This window comes from Oryx dammah, unplaced genomic scaffold (assembly GCF_014754425.2).
Source record: "Oryx dammah isolate SB20612 unplaced genomic scaffold, SCBI_Odam_1.1 HiC_scaffold_28, whole genome shotgun sequence".
NCBI classification, from domain to species: Eukaryota; Metazoa; Chordata; class Mammalia; order Artiodactyla; family Bovidae; genus Oryx; species Oryx dammah.
Window position 1 is genome coordinate 14,149,388 of NW_024070212.1, and position 11,546 is coordinate 14,160,933.

The 11,546-nt window shown below is 53.6% G+C and overlaps 2 protein-coding genes across 2 annotated transcripts; both read right to left on the reverse strand.

Moving 5' to 3' along the window:
• Window positions 1-384: 384 nt before the first annotated feature.
• On the reverse strand, window positions 385-7,125 carry RAB25 (RAB25, member RAS oncogene family). Its single transcript, XM_040230296.1, has 5 exons — window positions 6,835-7,125; window positions 3,476-3,671; window positions 1,824-2,017; window positions 1,114-1,194; window positions 385-729 (listed from the first exon to the last, which is right to left on the reverse strand). Exons 1-5 carry the CDS (start codon window positions 6,875-6,877, stop codon window positions 602-604), a joined length of 642 nt encoding a protein of 213 aa, XP_040086230.1. The 5' UTR covers window positions 6,878-7,125; the 3' UTR covers window positions 385-601.
• Window positions 7,126-8,242: 1,117 nt separating this feature from the next.
• Window positions 8,243-11,356, reverse strand: LAMTOR2 (late endosomal/lysosomal adaptor, MAPK and MTOR activator 2). The gene is made up of 4 exons (XM_040230297.1): window positions 11,139-11,356; window positions 10,699-10,861; window positions 8,667-8,756; window positions 8,243-8,444 (listed from the first exon to the last, which is right to left on the reverse strand). Exons 1-4 carry the CDS (start codon window positions 11,204-11,206, stop codon window positions 8,388-8,390), a joined length of 378 nt encoding a protein of 125 aa, XP_040086231.1. The 5' UTR covers window positions 11,207-11,356; the 3' UTR covers window positions 8,243-8,387.
• Window positions 11,357-11,546: the final 190 nt, after the last annotated feature.

An 11,546-nucleotide genomic window follows, 5' to 3' on the forward strand; every position in this document is an offset into this window, starting at 1 on the left:
CCTTCCCCAGCACACACAGCCTGGGCTGGCCCTGACTCCCCTTTTCTTAAACATCCCCCCTGCCTCCTCCCCTCACCCCTGGCATTGGAGTGACCTCAGCTCTTGGCACCAGGGCCCAGGGCACCAGATGGTACCCGCTGATGGTTTCCTTTGTCTCTTCTTCCAGATACCCTTCTCTGCCATGCTGTGCTCCCTCTTCCACCTGCCCTGGGGGTTGGCAGAGGGAAGGGCGGGCACCTCCCACCCCCTTGGCACTGTCCCCAGACCACAAGACTCCAGAGACAGCTGGCCCCGGGGGGCAGTGGATACGGTGAGGGGGATGAGGGAGGGGAAGGGGAAGGACTCAGAGGAGGGCCCAGAGATGAAGGGGAGGCAGCAGGATGGTCAGGCTTGATATAAAACACAGCTTTATTGGAGGGCCGTGGTCTGTAAGGGGGGGACCGATAATAGAGATCTGGGGGTGGGGAGGGGTACATGAAGACCTTAGAGCTCTGCAGGGCTGTGGATGGGGACTGGCCCCTCTGACATCTGGACCAACAGGGCAGCGAAAGCTCCTGGAGCTTGGCAGGGCTGGGGGGCACCGGAACACAGTAGGGGCAGGTCAGAGGCTGATGCAACAGGCCCTCTTCTCCCCAGGACCCAGCTCCTGCCCAGCCGGGCCACTGCCCAGGGTGATGGCATTGGTCCGGGTGTTGTTCTGCCTCTGCTTGGACACCTTAGCGAAGATCTCTGTGAAGGCAGAGGGCGGTGATCAGGGCAGACAAAGATTAGGAGCCCACACTCCCCATACACACTCTGCGTGCCCCTCTCTGAACACTGGGGGTTTTGCTGGAAGGAAGAGGAGTTTGGGCGCCTGGGTCCCGTCTACTTACGTGGGTGGAGTGGGACTAAGACTCAGCTCCCTGGGAGTGTGGCCTTCTGGTTCTTTCCCTAAGCTCCAGCTGACGGGGTGGGGGTGTATGAGGGAGACTCTGAGGAGGCTGGGGGGGCCCACAGAGGGGATGAGGAATCAGCTGGGGCAGGCGAGGGCTGGGTGCCTGCGTTCCTCCCGCAGCCCGCGGAAGCCTCAAGGGTGGGATGGCGGTGCCTTTCGAATGGAGGCAGGGGCTCTACCTCTGAGGACAGTCTCAAAGGCCAGCTCGACATTGGTGGAATCCAGGGCCGAGGTCTCCAAGAAGAGCAGCCCATTGTTTTCTGACGGAGAGGAAGCACACCATTAGTTGTGAAGGGTCAAGATGATAATATTTACTTCATGTTTTACCATGTACGTTCGTTATGCGCTAAACCCTTGGCATGTGTGACTCATTTAAACCTACAAACAAGCTGGAAGGTAGATCTGAATAGTATTCCTCTCTTTTAGAAGAGGAAACTGTAGCCCAGAAACAGAGGGAACCAACAAAGAACTTGCTTTGTGTCCCACATCTAGTCACTCACCAAGAGACGTGGGCTAGGCCATGGGACCCCACAGCCTACACCCTTAACCCCTGTTTCCTGCTGCCTTGAAACCCCAGAAAGCTCCTGGGCAAAGTGTGACAGGAGACAAAGAAAGCCCATCTGCCACACTTGGGGTCTCTGAGCATGGCGACATGGGCTGCCTTGAAACCAGCTATGAATAACTGCCCATAAAGACAGGGCAAGTGGGGTGGGACATACCGAGGGACACAGGGTCACTGAGGGCAAGGGCGAGGAGATTCTGAGGCAGACAGAATGGAGGTAGGGGGGCCCTGGGGAGGAAGTCCAGGCCAGAGCCCTACAGTGGGGGCGGGGGCTGAGCATTGGCAGAGCAGCCGGAGGGGTCCGGCTGGGTTGTGGTGGGCTCTCACCAGCAAACATGCGGGCTTCCTCAGTGGGCACCTCCCGGGACTGGCTGAGGTCACTTTTGTTACCGACGAGCATGACGACGATCGTGGCCTCGGCATGGTCGTAGAGCTCCTTCAGCCAGCGCTCCACCACGGCATAAGTCTGGTGCTTGGTCAGGTCGAACACCAGGAGGGCCCCCACAGCACCACGATAGTACCTGGGTAGGGGGTTAGTGGGGTGGACAGAGGCAAGGTCAGGGCCATCAAGCCCAACCTCAGAGCAGAGCTCTTAGGCCAAAAGCCAGAGAAGAGCACCAGAGACAGGGAAATATGAAGATTACAGTCCAGAGAACCAAAGCACACAGGGCAGCCCAGATCTCCCATGTCTGATGCTGAACGCCCTCCAAAAATACTGGTCTTGGTCTCTGAAGACTCACCTCCCTTCTCTAAAACCACAGGCTCCCTCCTCCCTCCTAACCCCTCTGCTGCCTCTGGTCTTTGTTCTGATGTTAGCCACAGATGTATACCAGGGCTCTGGTTAAACTAGCTTCCTGGATGCCCAACACCCAAAATCTACCTCACATAGCTCCTTGACCCCCAGCACTTCTCTCTCATGGCTATCTTTCTAGAACTAATTGAATCTCCCTGATCATCTGAGGCACCCTTACTAAGCATCCAGTCTCACTCTTGGAAGTTTAATAGCGCTTCTTCAGACTGAAAGAAAGTGAAAGTGAAGTCGCTCAGTCGTGTCCCACTCTTAGCGACCCCATGGACTACAGCCTACCAGGCTCCTCTGTCCATGGGATTTTCCAGGCAAGAGTACTGGAGTGGGGTGCCATTGCCTTCTCCAGGGGATCTTCCCGACTCAGGTATTGAAGCCAAGTCTCCCGCATTGCAGGTGGACACTTTACCCTCTAAGCCACCAGGGAAGACTGGTGGTATATAATTATTCCCTTTGTACTGAGGCTTGCAAGAGTCAAGTGACCAGTCCAAGAGTGATGAATATGCATAAACAAAGCCACAAAGCCCCCGACTGCTGCTTCCTGGGCCCCACCACCACCCACAACCACACACACACACCATCTTTGGCCTGACACTGACTGGGAGACCCTCTGTGTCCAGTGTCAAGAGGCTTATATGTTCCTCTGTGTCCTCGAGTTTTGTAAAGTGTGGTTATGGGGTCCAGCCTTTCACCTTGCAGTTAGATAGTGAAGGTTGCCATGTACAAAGCACTGCAGAAGTGAGGGGGGTTTGCTCTCGATCCTAGAATATGTCCCCATCACAGCTGCACCCCAATTTCACCTGCTTGAAACACAGACTTCTTATCTAAAGAGAGATTAATGATAGCACCTTATTCCTATGGTATTTGGAGGATTACATAAAAAGCCCAATGTAAAGTGTCTTGTACCTTCCCTGGCACATAGTAAAGACAAGTAAGTGGTGGTGATGACTCCTGTTTTGGGTGCCAGCTGTCAGTATCATTGCTTCCTGTCTCAGACTGTTTGTAGCTCAGAGTACTCGTGTCTTCTCCCCCGAGCCATGGTGGCCCCACGGTCCCATTCAGGGAACTCGCTGCTGAGTTTCCTTGCCTCCTCCTCCTCCACTCCTCCTCCAATGGTACACCCTGACTTCCCCAGCACCCCAGCACCCCAGTACACCCCCAGCCCAGGGCTCACGCCGACGTGATGGCTCGGTACCGCTCCAGGCCAGCCGTGTCCCAGATCTGAGCCTTGATAGCGGCGGTGCCCAGCATGACAGTGCGGGTGGAGAACTCAACCCCGATGGTGGTGCGGCTGTCGTGGCTGAACTCATTGCGAGTGAATCGGGACAGCAGGTTGGTCTTCCCCACTCCTGACTCGCCGATCAGCACCACTGAAGGAGCGGAGAGATAAGGACTGAACTTGGAGGGTCTGCCCATCAGAAAAGACGAGTAGCTCAGAAAACTGAGGAGCCAGGTCTCCTGGCAAAGCCATTCACGCACGCTCAGTCGCGTCCCACTCTTTGCCACCCTATGGGCTGTAGACTGCCAGGCTCCTCTGTCCATTGGATTCTCCAGGCAAGAACATTGGAGTGGGTTGCCGTGTCCTCCTCCAGGGGATCTTCCCGATCCAGGGATCTAACCTGCCTCTCTTAAGTCTCCTGCATTGGCAGGCGGGTTCTTTACCACTAGCGCCACAGGAAGCCTGGCAGAGACAAGGGTCTCCAACTCTACGTGATGTACCCACACTGAGGCAGAAGGGATGAGGGTCTGAAACAGGCTGAGGGGCTTCGAGGGTTCTCAGCCTGGCCTGTTGCAACATGGCAGCAGAATCAGCCCATGAATTTGGTGAGACAGTGATGTCTATGGGCTGTTTGTGGATAGTGGCGTTCAAGGGTTGTGAGGTAACAGGGAGGGTAGGGGGTCTGTGAGGGGGGGTGCACATTTCTGGGTGAGAGGATATGAGAACATGTGTGTTTTTCCATGTATACAAGCTGGAAGGAGAAGTGGGCAGTTTGTGTGTTTGCGAGGGGAGCAAAGGGGGGAATAGCAATATGGGTGAGGAGAAAGTTTGGCAGCTGACACATCTGTAGGTGGGGGAAAGGTATGGGGGTATGTGTGCAAGAAATTAGGATCCTGTTATCCTCAAGAAGGGGCAGTCTTGTATGCCTAAGACCATGGAACTGGATGTGGGACCAGTTATGCATGCCTTCAGCAACTTGTTATTCTCTTCCTTATGAAAAAAATGGGAATAACAATTTTATCTGCGAGTTGTTGCAAGAAGTAAACAAGATATTGCCCAGGATATAGTGAGTATGCAAAACTGTTACTGTCATTATTGTTGCTGGTGAAAAATGAAAGTGTTAGTCACTCAGTCGTGTTCGACTCTTTGTGACCCCATAGACTGTACCTTGCCAGGCTCCACTGTCCATGGGATTCTCCAGGCAAGAACACTAGAGTGGATAGCCATGCCCTCCTCCAGGGGGTCTTCCTGACCCAAGGATCGAACCTGGGTCTCCTGGGTCTCCTACATTGCAAGTGGATTCTTTACCCACTGAGCCACCTGGGAAGCCCATTGTTGTTGGTAGGCTGGTGCTTTTACCTTTAGGTTTTCATGGACAAGGATACACCAGAGGGGCTATGAAGAGCCTCTGGGCCCAGCCTTACCCACTGTGAGTGAGCGAGGGGCTGGCATTAAAGTGTAGGGCTTGATGTTAGATATAACCCATAATCCACTGGCCTGGAGCTACCCAGGGTGGTTCTGGAAAGGCGGGCTGGTGCCCCAGGATTGGGCACTGCATAATCTGGGCCCTGGTCCCCACTTAGCCTCTGATTAGCTATGTGACCCTGAACAAGTGGCTCATCTTTTCTGGGTCCCAGTTTCCCTGTTTATAAAATCTACAAAGGCTCACTCCAACTTCAAAAATTCCTTATTTGTGTAGGATAGGGAAGAGCTGGGAGCTGTGTGGATGTGTGTAGGTAAGAGGATTTATGAACATGAGAGTGTGTGTGTATGTGTCTCTGCTGTTGGAAACCTCATTCCCATCTCATCCCTCCCACGAGGTGGACTCTGAGCCAGGGCTCTGAATACTGACTGTGCGACCTTTTGAAAACTATTTGTTCTGTGTCTCATCCTCCTCTGAAAAATGGAGATACTAATGGTTAATGTTTATTGAGCCCCTCTAGTATGCCCGGTACCCTCCTGAACGTCTGAACTCATTTAACCCTCACAACAATGCCGCAAGGCAAGTACCACTATTAGAAATCACCCCATGTTTACATGGGGTGAGCGTTCAGTGACTTGCACAGGATAACGCAACCAGTGTGGTAAATGTGAGCTGTGCTGTCCACATGAGCCTTCCAGGGAGGCCTTGCCCCTCGCTGCAGGGAGTGCAGGCAGCACCCAGCCTTCAGCTGTTGCTCCTTCAGCATCTGCTTCTGACATCGAGGCAGCCTCACCTGGGCTCACGCCTCTCCCTGGGCAGCCGCGCCCAGTGCGCAAGCAAGGAGAGGGGAAACCCAGAGCTGCTCGCCCTTGGTCGAGGCTTTGTGTTCCTGCCTTGCAATGTGACTTCTCCCTCTGCCCGATCCTGTGTCCTTCCTCTTCCTTTCACTGCTGTTGAGCCATGATAAACATCTCACACTCCAAACTTCTCCTGGTCTGCTTCTAGTGAGCCTAAATTGCAATAACTCCTAAGCGGCGGGGCTGAGATCTGAACTGCCCCAGGCTACTGTGACCCCTTACCCTGTCTCCCTTCCTGGGAAAAATGCTGGAAGTACAGGTTTCCCAAGCCCTGGTCTCCTGAGAGTCCCAGCTCAAGGGAGGGTGGGGCTGAGGCTGGGAGGGTGGAGTGGCTGGACAGGGAATCACAGTGATGCCAGTCCACCCTGCCCTGAAGGAGGTGTGGAGGTGGGGGTAGGGAACACAAGACTGGCTAAACACAGGAGCGAGATAAAGGAGCTGGAAAGATACATGCAAACTTCCAGGGATAGCCTAGTTAAACCCAGTTCCGGATATTTGAGCCCACGGGGTCTGCCAAGGGACAGACTGACAAGGCTACGGTGCTGGGAGTTCTCCAGATTCTATTAGACCCTGGTCCCGATTCATAATATCTTCCCTGTGTCTTCCTCCAGCCCTGTATGGTATAGATCTTCCAATCTCTCCTTTCCTGTACAGCTGCCCGGAAAGGTGACTTTCTTCCTTTTAAGTCTCTCTGAAGTCTCACCTCCATCTCTTGTGCTGCAGTGGCTAACTCTTCCTAGGGACTGGGGCTCCCGTTAGGAGTTGGGCGGAAGAGCCCGACTTGCACCATTAAGGAGTGACCAGCATTGTTTACTTCCGCAGAGCATTCTGGCAGCTCCAGGACTTTTGCTCCTGTAAACAGATCCCACCCCCGCCCCACTCCTTAAGCTTACTTTCTGATCTGAAGGAATGATGAGCCCTAGGAGGGGGGCCCTGCTAATTGATTCAGAAACAGGAAGGGGCCCTCTGGCTCTGTTGTTCTCTTCCTGGGTCTCTCTCAGGTATTCCTCTTTCTTTATGGACCCCCGACTCACCCTTGAAGACAAAGTTATAATCTTCCTCGGCTCTGTTCCCCATCTTGGCTCCGCATGGAGGGCACAAGTGTCTTCGAGGGCAGAGGTGATGGGTCTACCTGTTGGCTCAATGCCCTCAACCCTCAGCTCTCAAGACACCTGGATCCGCCCTTCCTCTCATTGAGAGTAAGACTTCTGCAGTGAGAGGGATCGAGGGCCGACTTTAGGCTAGCCAGGGCCTAGGGAGGCTCAGTTCTGGTAGGTGGCAGAGCTGTAAGGAATCTGAGAGGAAGGAAGCTGAGAACAGGAAGAGTGAGCGGCTGGAGACCTGGAGCCCAAGTGGGTGGAGAGATGATGACGTCAGACAGGTTAGACAGGTTGTGTGTCTGCTCTCAGCCTGGGCTCTTGCAAGCAGGTGAGCAGGCTCAAGGGAGTGACAATGGGGGCAGCTAGGACAGGGACAGGACCTTCGGAGAGCCAGCTGAGGACTAAATGTGCGTTGCTAGGCTCCCGGGACCTGTGGCTGGGGGTGCTCAGCCACTAGTGAGTGAGAAATAGTCCCTCAGGGAGCAAGAAACTACACAGCCTTCTGCTATTTCTTGGAGCCTAGTAGGAGCGGTAACTGGGGGGACCAGAGGAAGGGCTGTGGGGGGAGGGGCTGGGGTCACCCCACTGCAGGGCAGAGCTCTGGGAGGGGCATCTTGGATGCAGCAACTTCTACCCCTCCCTGACAGCCCAGGACCTGGGATGGGCAGTTTCTCAACCTGGGTGGAGCTGGGACTTGCAACCTACCAGCTTCCCTGGGATGAGTCCCTTCCTACAGCACTGGGAAAGATCCAGCCTTGCTCTAAGGACACTGGATAGCGGGGGAAGCTGGGGCAGAAACAGCCAGGTGCAGGGACGGGTCTGACTGTTGGGCCAGGACTTCTTAATTGTTTCTACTGTTTCCCCAGGACCTGAAGCTTCAGGGCAGATACTTGCTGTGTGCAAAGGACTTCCTGATCTGGAGAGGGGTGTGCGTAAGCCTGTGGATGCCAAGAGGGAAGGGGTGGCCCTCGTAGGCCACTAGGGGGCACACTCCCAATCCCGAGTAGAAAAGGGGCCCCCCAAAGTTGGTGCTGGACACTAAACTCCCACAGCCTGTTCTCTCTTCGTCCAACGTGACCCCCACCAGCCCACTGTTCCTCTCGGCTCACTCCCAAGGTTTTGCCAAGCAGGTGGGCAAGATTCTTCTCTGAGTGGGCCTGGTGAAGTCACAGCACCGAACCGGCCAAGGGAGCCTAGGCGCCTCTGCCAAAAACCGTGTGGTGGTTGGGGGTCACAGTGGTGTGGGAAGCATCCTAGCCGAACGCAAAGGGCATGATGCACAATCGCTGCCCCTTCCTCACTCCTCTGATTCCCCTCATCCAAGCAAACAGCCAAGACATGAGACGGCAGTTGAAGTTTATTCTTGGGAAGAAACAAAGTCCCCCGACTCCAACCCCCTGCAACAGTCCAGGAAGGTTTCCCTGGGGAGCCGTGGCCCACCACATGGTCATCTCACTCTTCTGAATCCCAGGCTCCACCGACGCCCATTATGATGCTGCTACTTGGGTGAGAGGCTCCTCCAAATACTGCACCAAGGCCTGGGCCTGTGGGAAAGGGAAGAGAAGGCCTGCCACTCGAGGCATCTTAAATTCAGGTCTGCTCCTACCGCTGAGCCCCCAGCCCCTAGCTGCTGCCTGTGAGCCCACCCCAGATGTTGACTGGGTGACATGAGAAAGACTCTGGGAAGATGGTGGGGATGGGAGCGGATACAGTGATGGAGCATGAAGGCTGAGCCCAGGGGTGTACAGGAATGGGCACATACACACCTTGGCCTTGAGCATTCCGAAGCCAACGGTCTCCTTGGCATACATGCACAGTAGAAGGTTGGCCACTCTCGTGATGGCTACACGGCCCTCCTGGTGGGGGTGATATCAAGGGATGTGATATCTGCTTGCAGCCTTCGCCCCTTCTTTCCCCAAGGGCTTCTCTTGAGATGGTCTGTATCTTCCTTTCATGCCCCAGGCAGGGCAGGAGCTTCTGCTGGGGGACTTTAGCCACAGCCCTGAACCTGAAGTCCTGAGCCCATTCTAGCCTCAGCACAGTCACCTACTAACCAAGTTACCCGAGAAAACTCCATCTCCCAGAAGCTTTGTTTCTCTTTCTGTAATCCCTAGTTCACTCCAGTTGCTGAGGATGCTAATACACAGGAAGGAGTCTGGTGTCTACAAAGGGCTGTCCAGATGGGGGATGTTATTATCATGGTTTCACCCCCAGTGACACTGTAAGGGGAGAACACAACCCAACTTACAGTTCTCCTTGTTTCCCAACATAATATTTTTCAAACTGTAGGTTTGCCCCAGGGCTAACTAGCCCCAGATCAATTAAGAAGGTTGATCAGCATTAAAAGAGAAATAAAGTGTATTGCATACAGCAAAGGAAGTACTATTTCATGAAACTTTTGTTTTACTAGACCCCGACTGAAAATATATTTCTTATGGCTGGGTTGTGGTCAAGACATCTGAAAGCTATTGCCCTTATGGCACCAGCTCTAGGCTAGGGACCCTAGGAATCATCAGTTGAACTGGCATCTGTGGTTAAGGAGGGAGTGAGGAAGAGGTAGGTGGCTGAGGTGCAGTGGAAATCCTTCCAGGAGAATTCACTCTTGGGGCCTTCCCAATTTGGTTCAGCAAATTTTCACTAAGTATGCACCATGTGCTTGGAACCAGGTGTCATGCCCTCTGCCTCTTTGGCATCACCTACTAACCTCTCCAATTCTCATGCTACTCTGGCCACTTCAACCTTGTTATCCCTGACCAGGCATCAGTCTGCCGCAAGGCCTTTGCATTTGCTGTTCTATCAGAAATGTTCCCAACCTAGACGGCTTACCAGCCGCCTTTAGATGGATCTTTGATGAGATGCCACCTTTTCAGTGACGTTGTCCCTGATACAACCATCCTATCTTACTTCCTTGCTTTTTCTCGATAGCATTTTCTTCTACTTTGTACATTATTTTATTTTTTTGGTAACACCACATGGCTTGCAGGATCTTTGTTCCCTGACCAGGGGTCAAACCCGGGGGCCCCTGCAGTGAAAGCACCGAGTCCCAACCATGGGATCACCAGGGAAGTCCTCCCCTAGCATTTTCAATATCTAACATACTACTCTTTAAACGTACATAGGTATGTTACAAAACATATTCATGAATTTATTTTCAATAAGTTCATACGTAAGACTGCAAGCTTCATTAGGGTGGCAGTTTTTGTCTGTCCTCTTTCCTACTTTTCCCCTAGCCCTGAGAACACTGCAGGGACCTAAAAATATGTTGACTGGACAGATATAAAGATGTATGAGCCAGTTTCTGTTTCCAAGAAGTTCACAGTCTAATGGCCACTTCCCTTTTCTGGACTTCATGACCTTTCTCTGTAAAGTGAATGGACAGCAGGGTCTAGAGACCCTGCCATGCTTCTGGGTTCTGTTAATCTCAGATGACAACACTTTGTGTCTGCATATCGCTCTAGTTTATATTCACGCCCTCCTTTGATCACAATAACCCTGTGTGCATGGTGTGGTGGAGGGGATTATTGCTTTCACCTTGGAGGTGTGGTCAGAAAGCTCAAAGAGGTTATCACTTACCCAACGTTTCACCAATGCTAAAACCAGAACCCCAGCCAGACCTCTGTTCCAGGACTCTTTTCTCAGCAATGCATAGGGTCCTGCCTATCATAAATGCTGCTGCAGACCAACTCTTAGTACTATCTTCCAGACATCCTTTCCCTGGCCCTCCAACCATCCAGGATGGGGTCCAGGTTGCCCTTTGGGATCCCCTTAGGATCAGAAGAATGGATCCCTTCTTCATACCATGCAGTCCATGAGGATGAATTTGAGATTGTCTTCATTAAACGCTTGGTTTCCGTTCCGGTCGTAGGCCGCCCAGATGTTACTGGCGATGGCCGCGGTGACCCGGGCGTCTGTATCCCCATAGCCGGAGTAGGCCAACAGAGATCCTTCGTTATTCAGCAGCCTGGTGAAGAATCAGGAGGGATATCAACGTGCTCAAGAGTGAGTCAAACTCCTCCGTACCCATCCCAATTCCCGCCACTGGGACTGAGTGTGTCCTGGGACGTGCCCAGAGCACCTGGCACGTCGGTTTCCTTTTCAAAAGGGGCTCTCCGTCAGATTCACCTAGGCCCCCTCTGCCACCTCCTCCCTTCCCAGAGAGCCTTCCCCAGCCCTCCCTCGGAGAGTCGCGCGCTGCCCCACGCCAGTGCTCGCCACCCGGCTTCTCGGTCCGCACTCACAGGGTGCTCTGAACACCTCCAGTGTTGGCCTGGCTTAGCACCTGGGTCAAAGCCTTGGGACGCAGCATGCCTGAGGCTCCTAACCCTGGGTTTTTGCACCCAGAACCCAGAGTTTCTTATTGCTGGCCTCCGCCAGTCGCTTTCCGTAGTCCCGCTGCCCTGCTCCGGAACGCCCTGGGAGTTGTAGTTTCCAGGCCTGATTTTGTGGTTCCGACTCAACCCTGCCCCACAGCGATGAACGCTGGGAATTGTAGTTCTCCGCGGCTTCGCGAGGCACCCTGGGAACTATAGTTCTCCTTTCCAGTGCGACCACGCGGTTATGCGGGAAAAGAGCGGGAGTGAAAGGACAGTGGCAGTATTGGAAGGACATTTAATGCCCCCCTCGGGCAGAGGAAAGTCATATCCGCA

What these genes read in the sequence shown, in the direction of transcription:
- LAMTOR2 (XM_040230297.1), bottom strand. Translation starts at nt 11,206, where the DNA reads ATGCTGCGTCCCAAGGCTTTGACCCAGGTGCTAAGCCAGGCCAACACT. An exon ending in GGAGGTGTTCAGAGCACCCT is followed by an intron (nt 10,862 to 11,138) that starts GTGAGTGCGGAC and finishes ATTCTTCACCAG; the next exon opens with GCTGCTGAATAACGAAGGAT. An exon ending in TCATCCTCATGGACTGCATG is followed by an intron (nt 8,757 to 10,698) that starts GTATGAAGAAGG and finishes CACCCCCACCAG; the next exon opens with GAGGGCCGTGTAGCCATCAC.
- RAB25 (XM_040230296.1), bottom strand. Translation starts at nt 6,877, where the DNA reads ATGGGGAACAGAGCCGAGGAAGATTATAACTTTGTCTTCAAGG. An exon ending in TTATAACTTTGTCTTCAAGG is followed by an intron (nt 3,672 to 6,834) that starts GTGAGTCGGGGG and finishes CCGCTCCTTCAG; the next exon opens with TGGTGCTGATCGGCGAGTCA. An exon ending in GGAAGCCCGCATGTTTGCTG is followed by an intron (nt 1,195 to 1,823) that starts GTGAGAGCCCAC and finishes CCTCTCCGTCAG; the next exon opens with AAAACAATGGGCTGCTCTTC.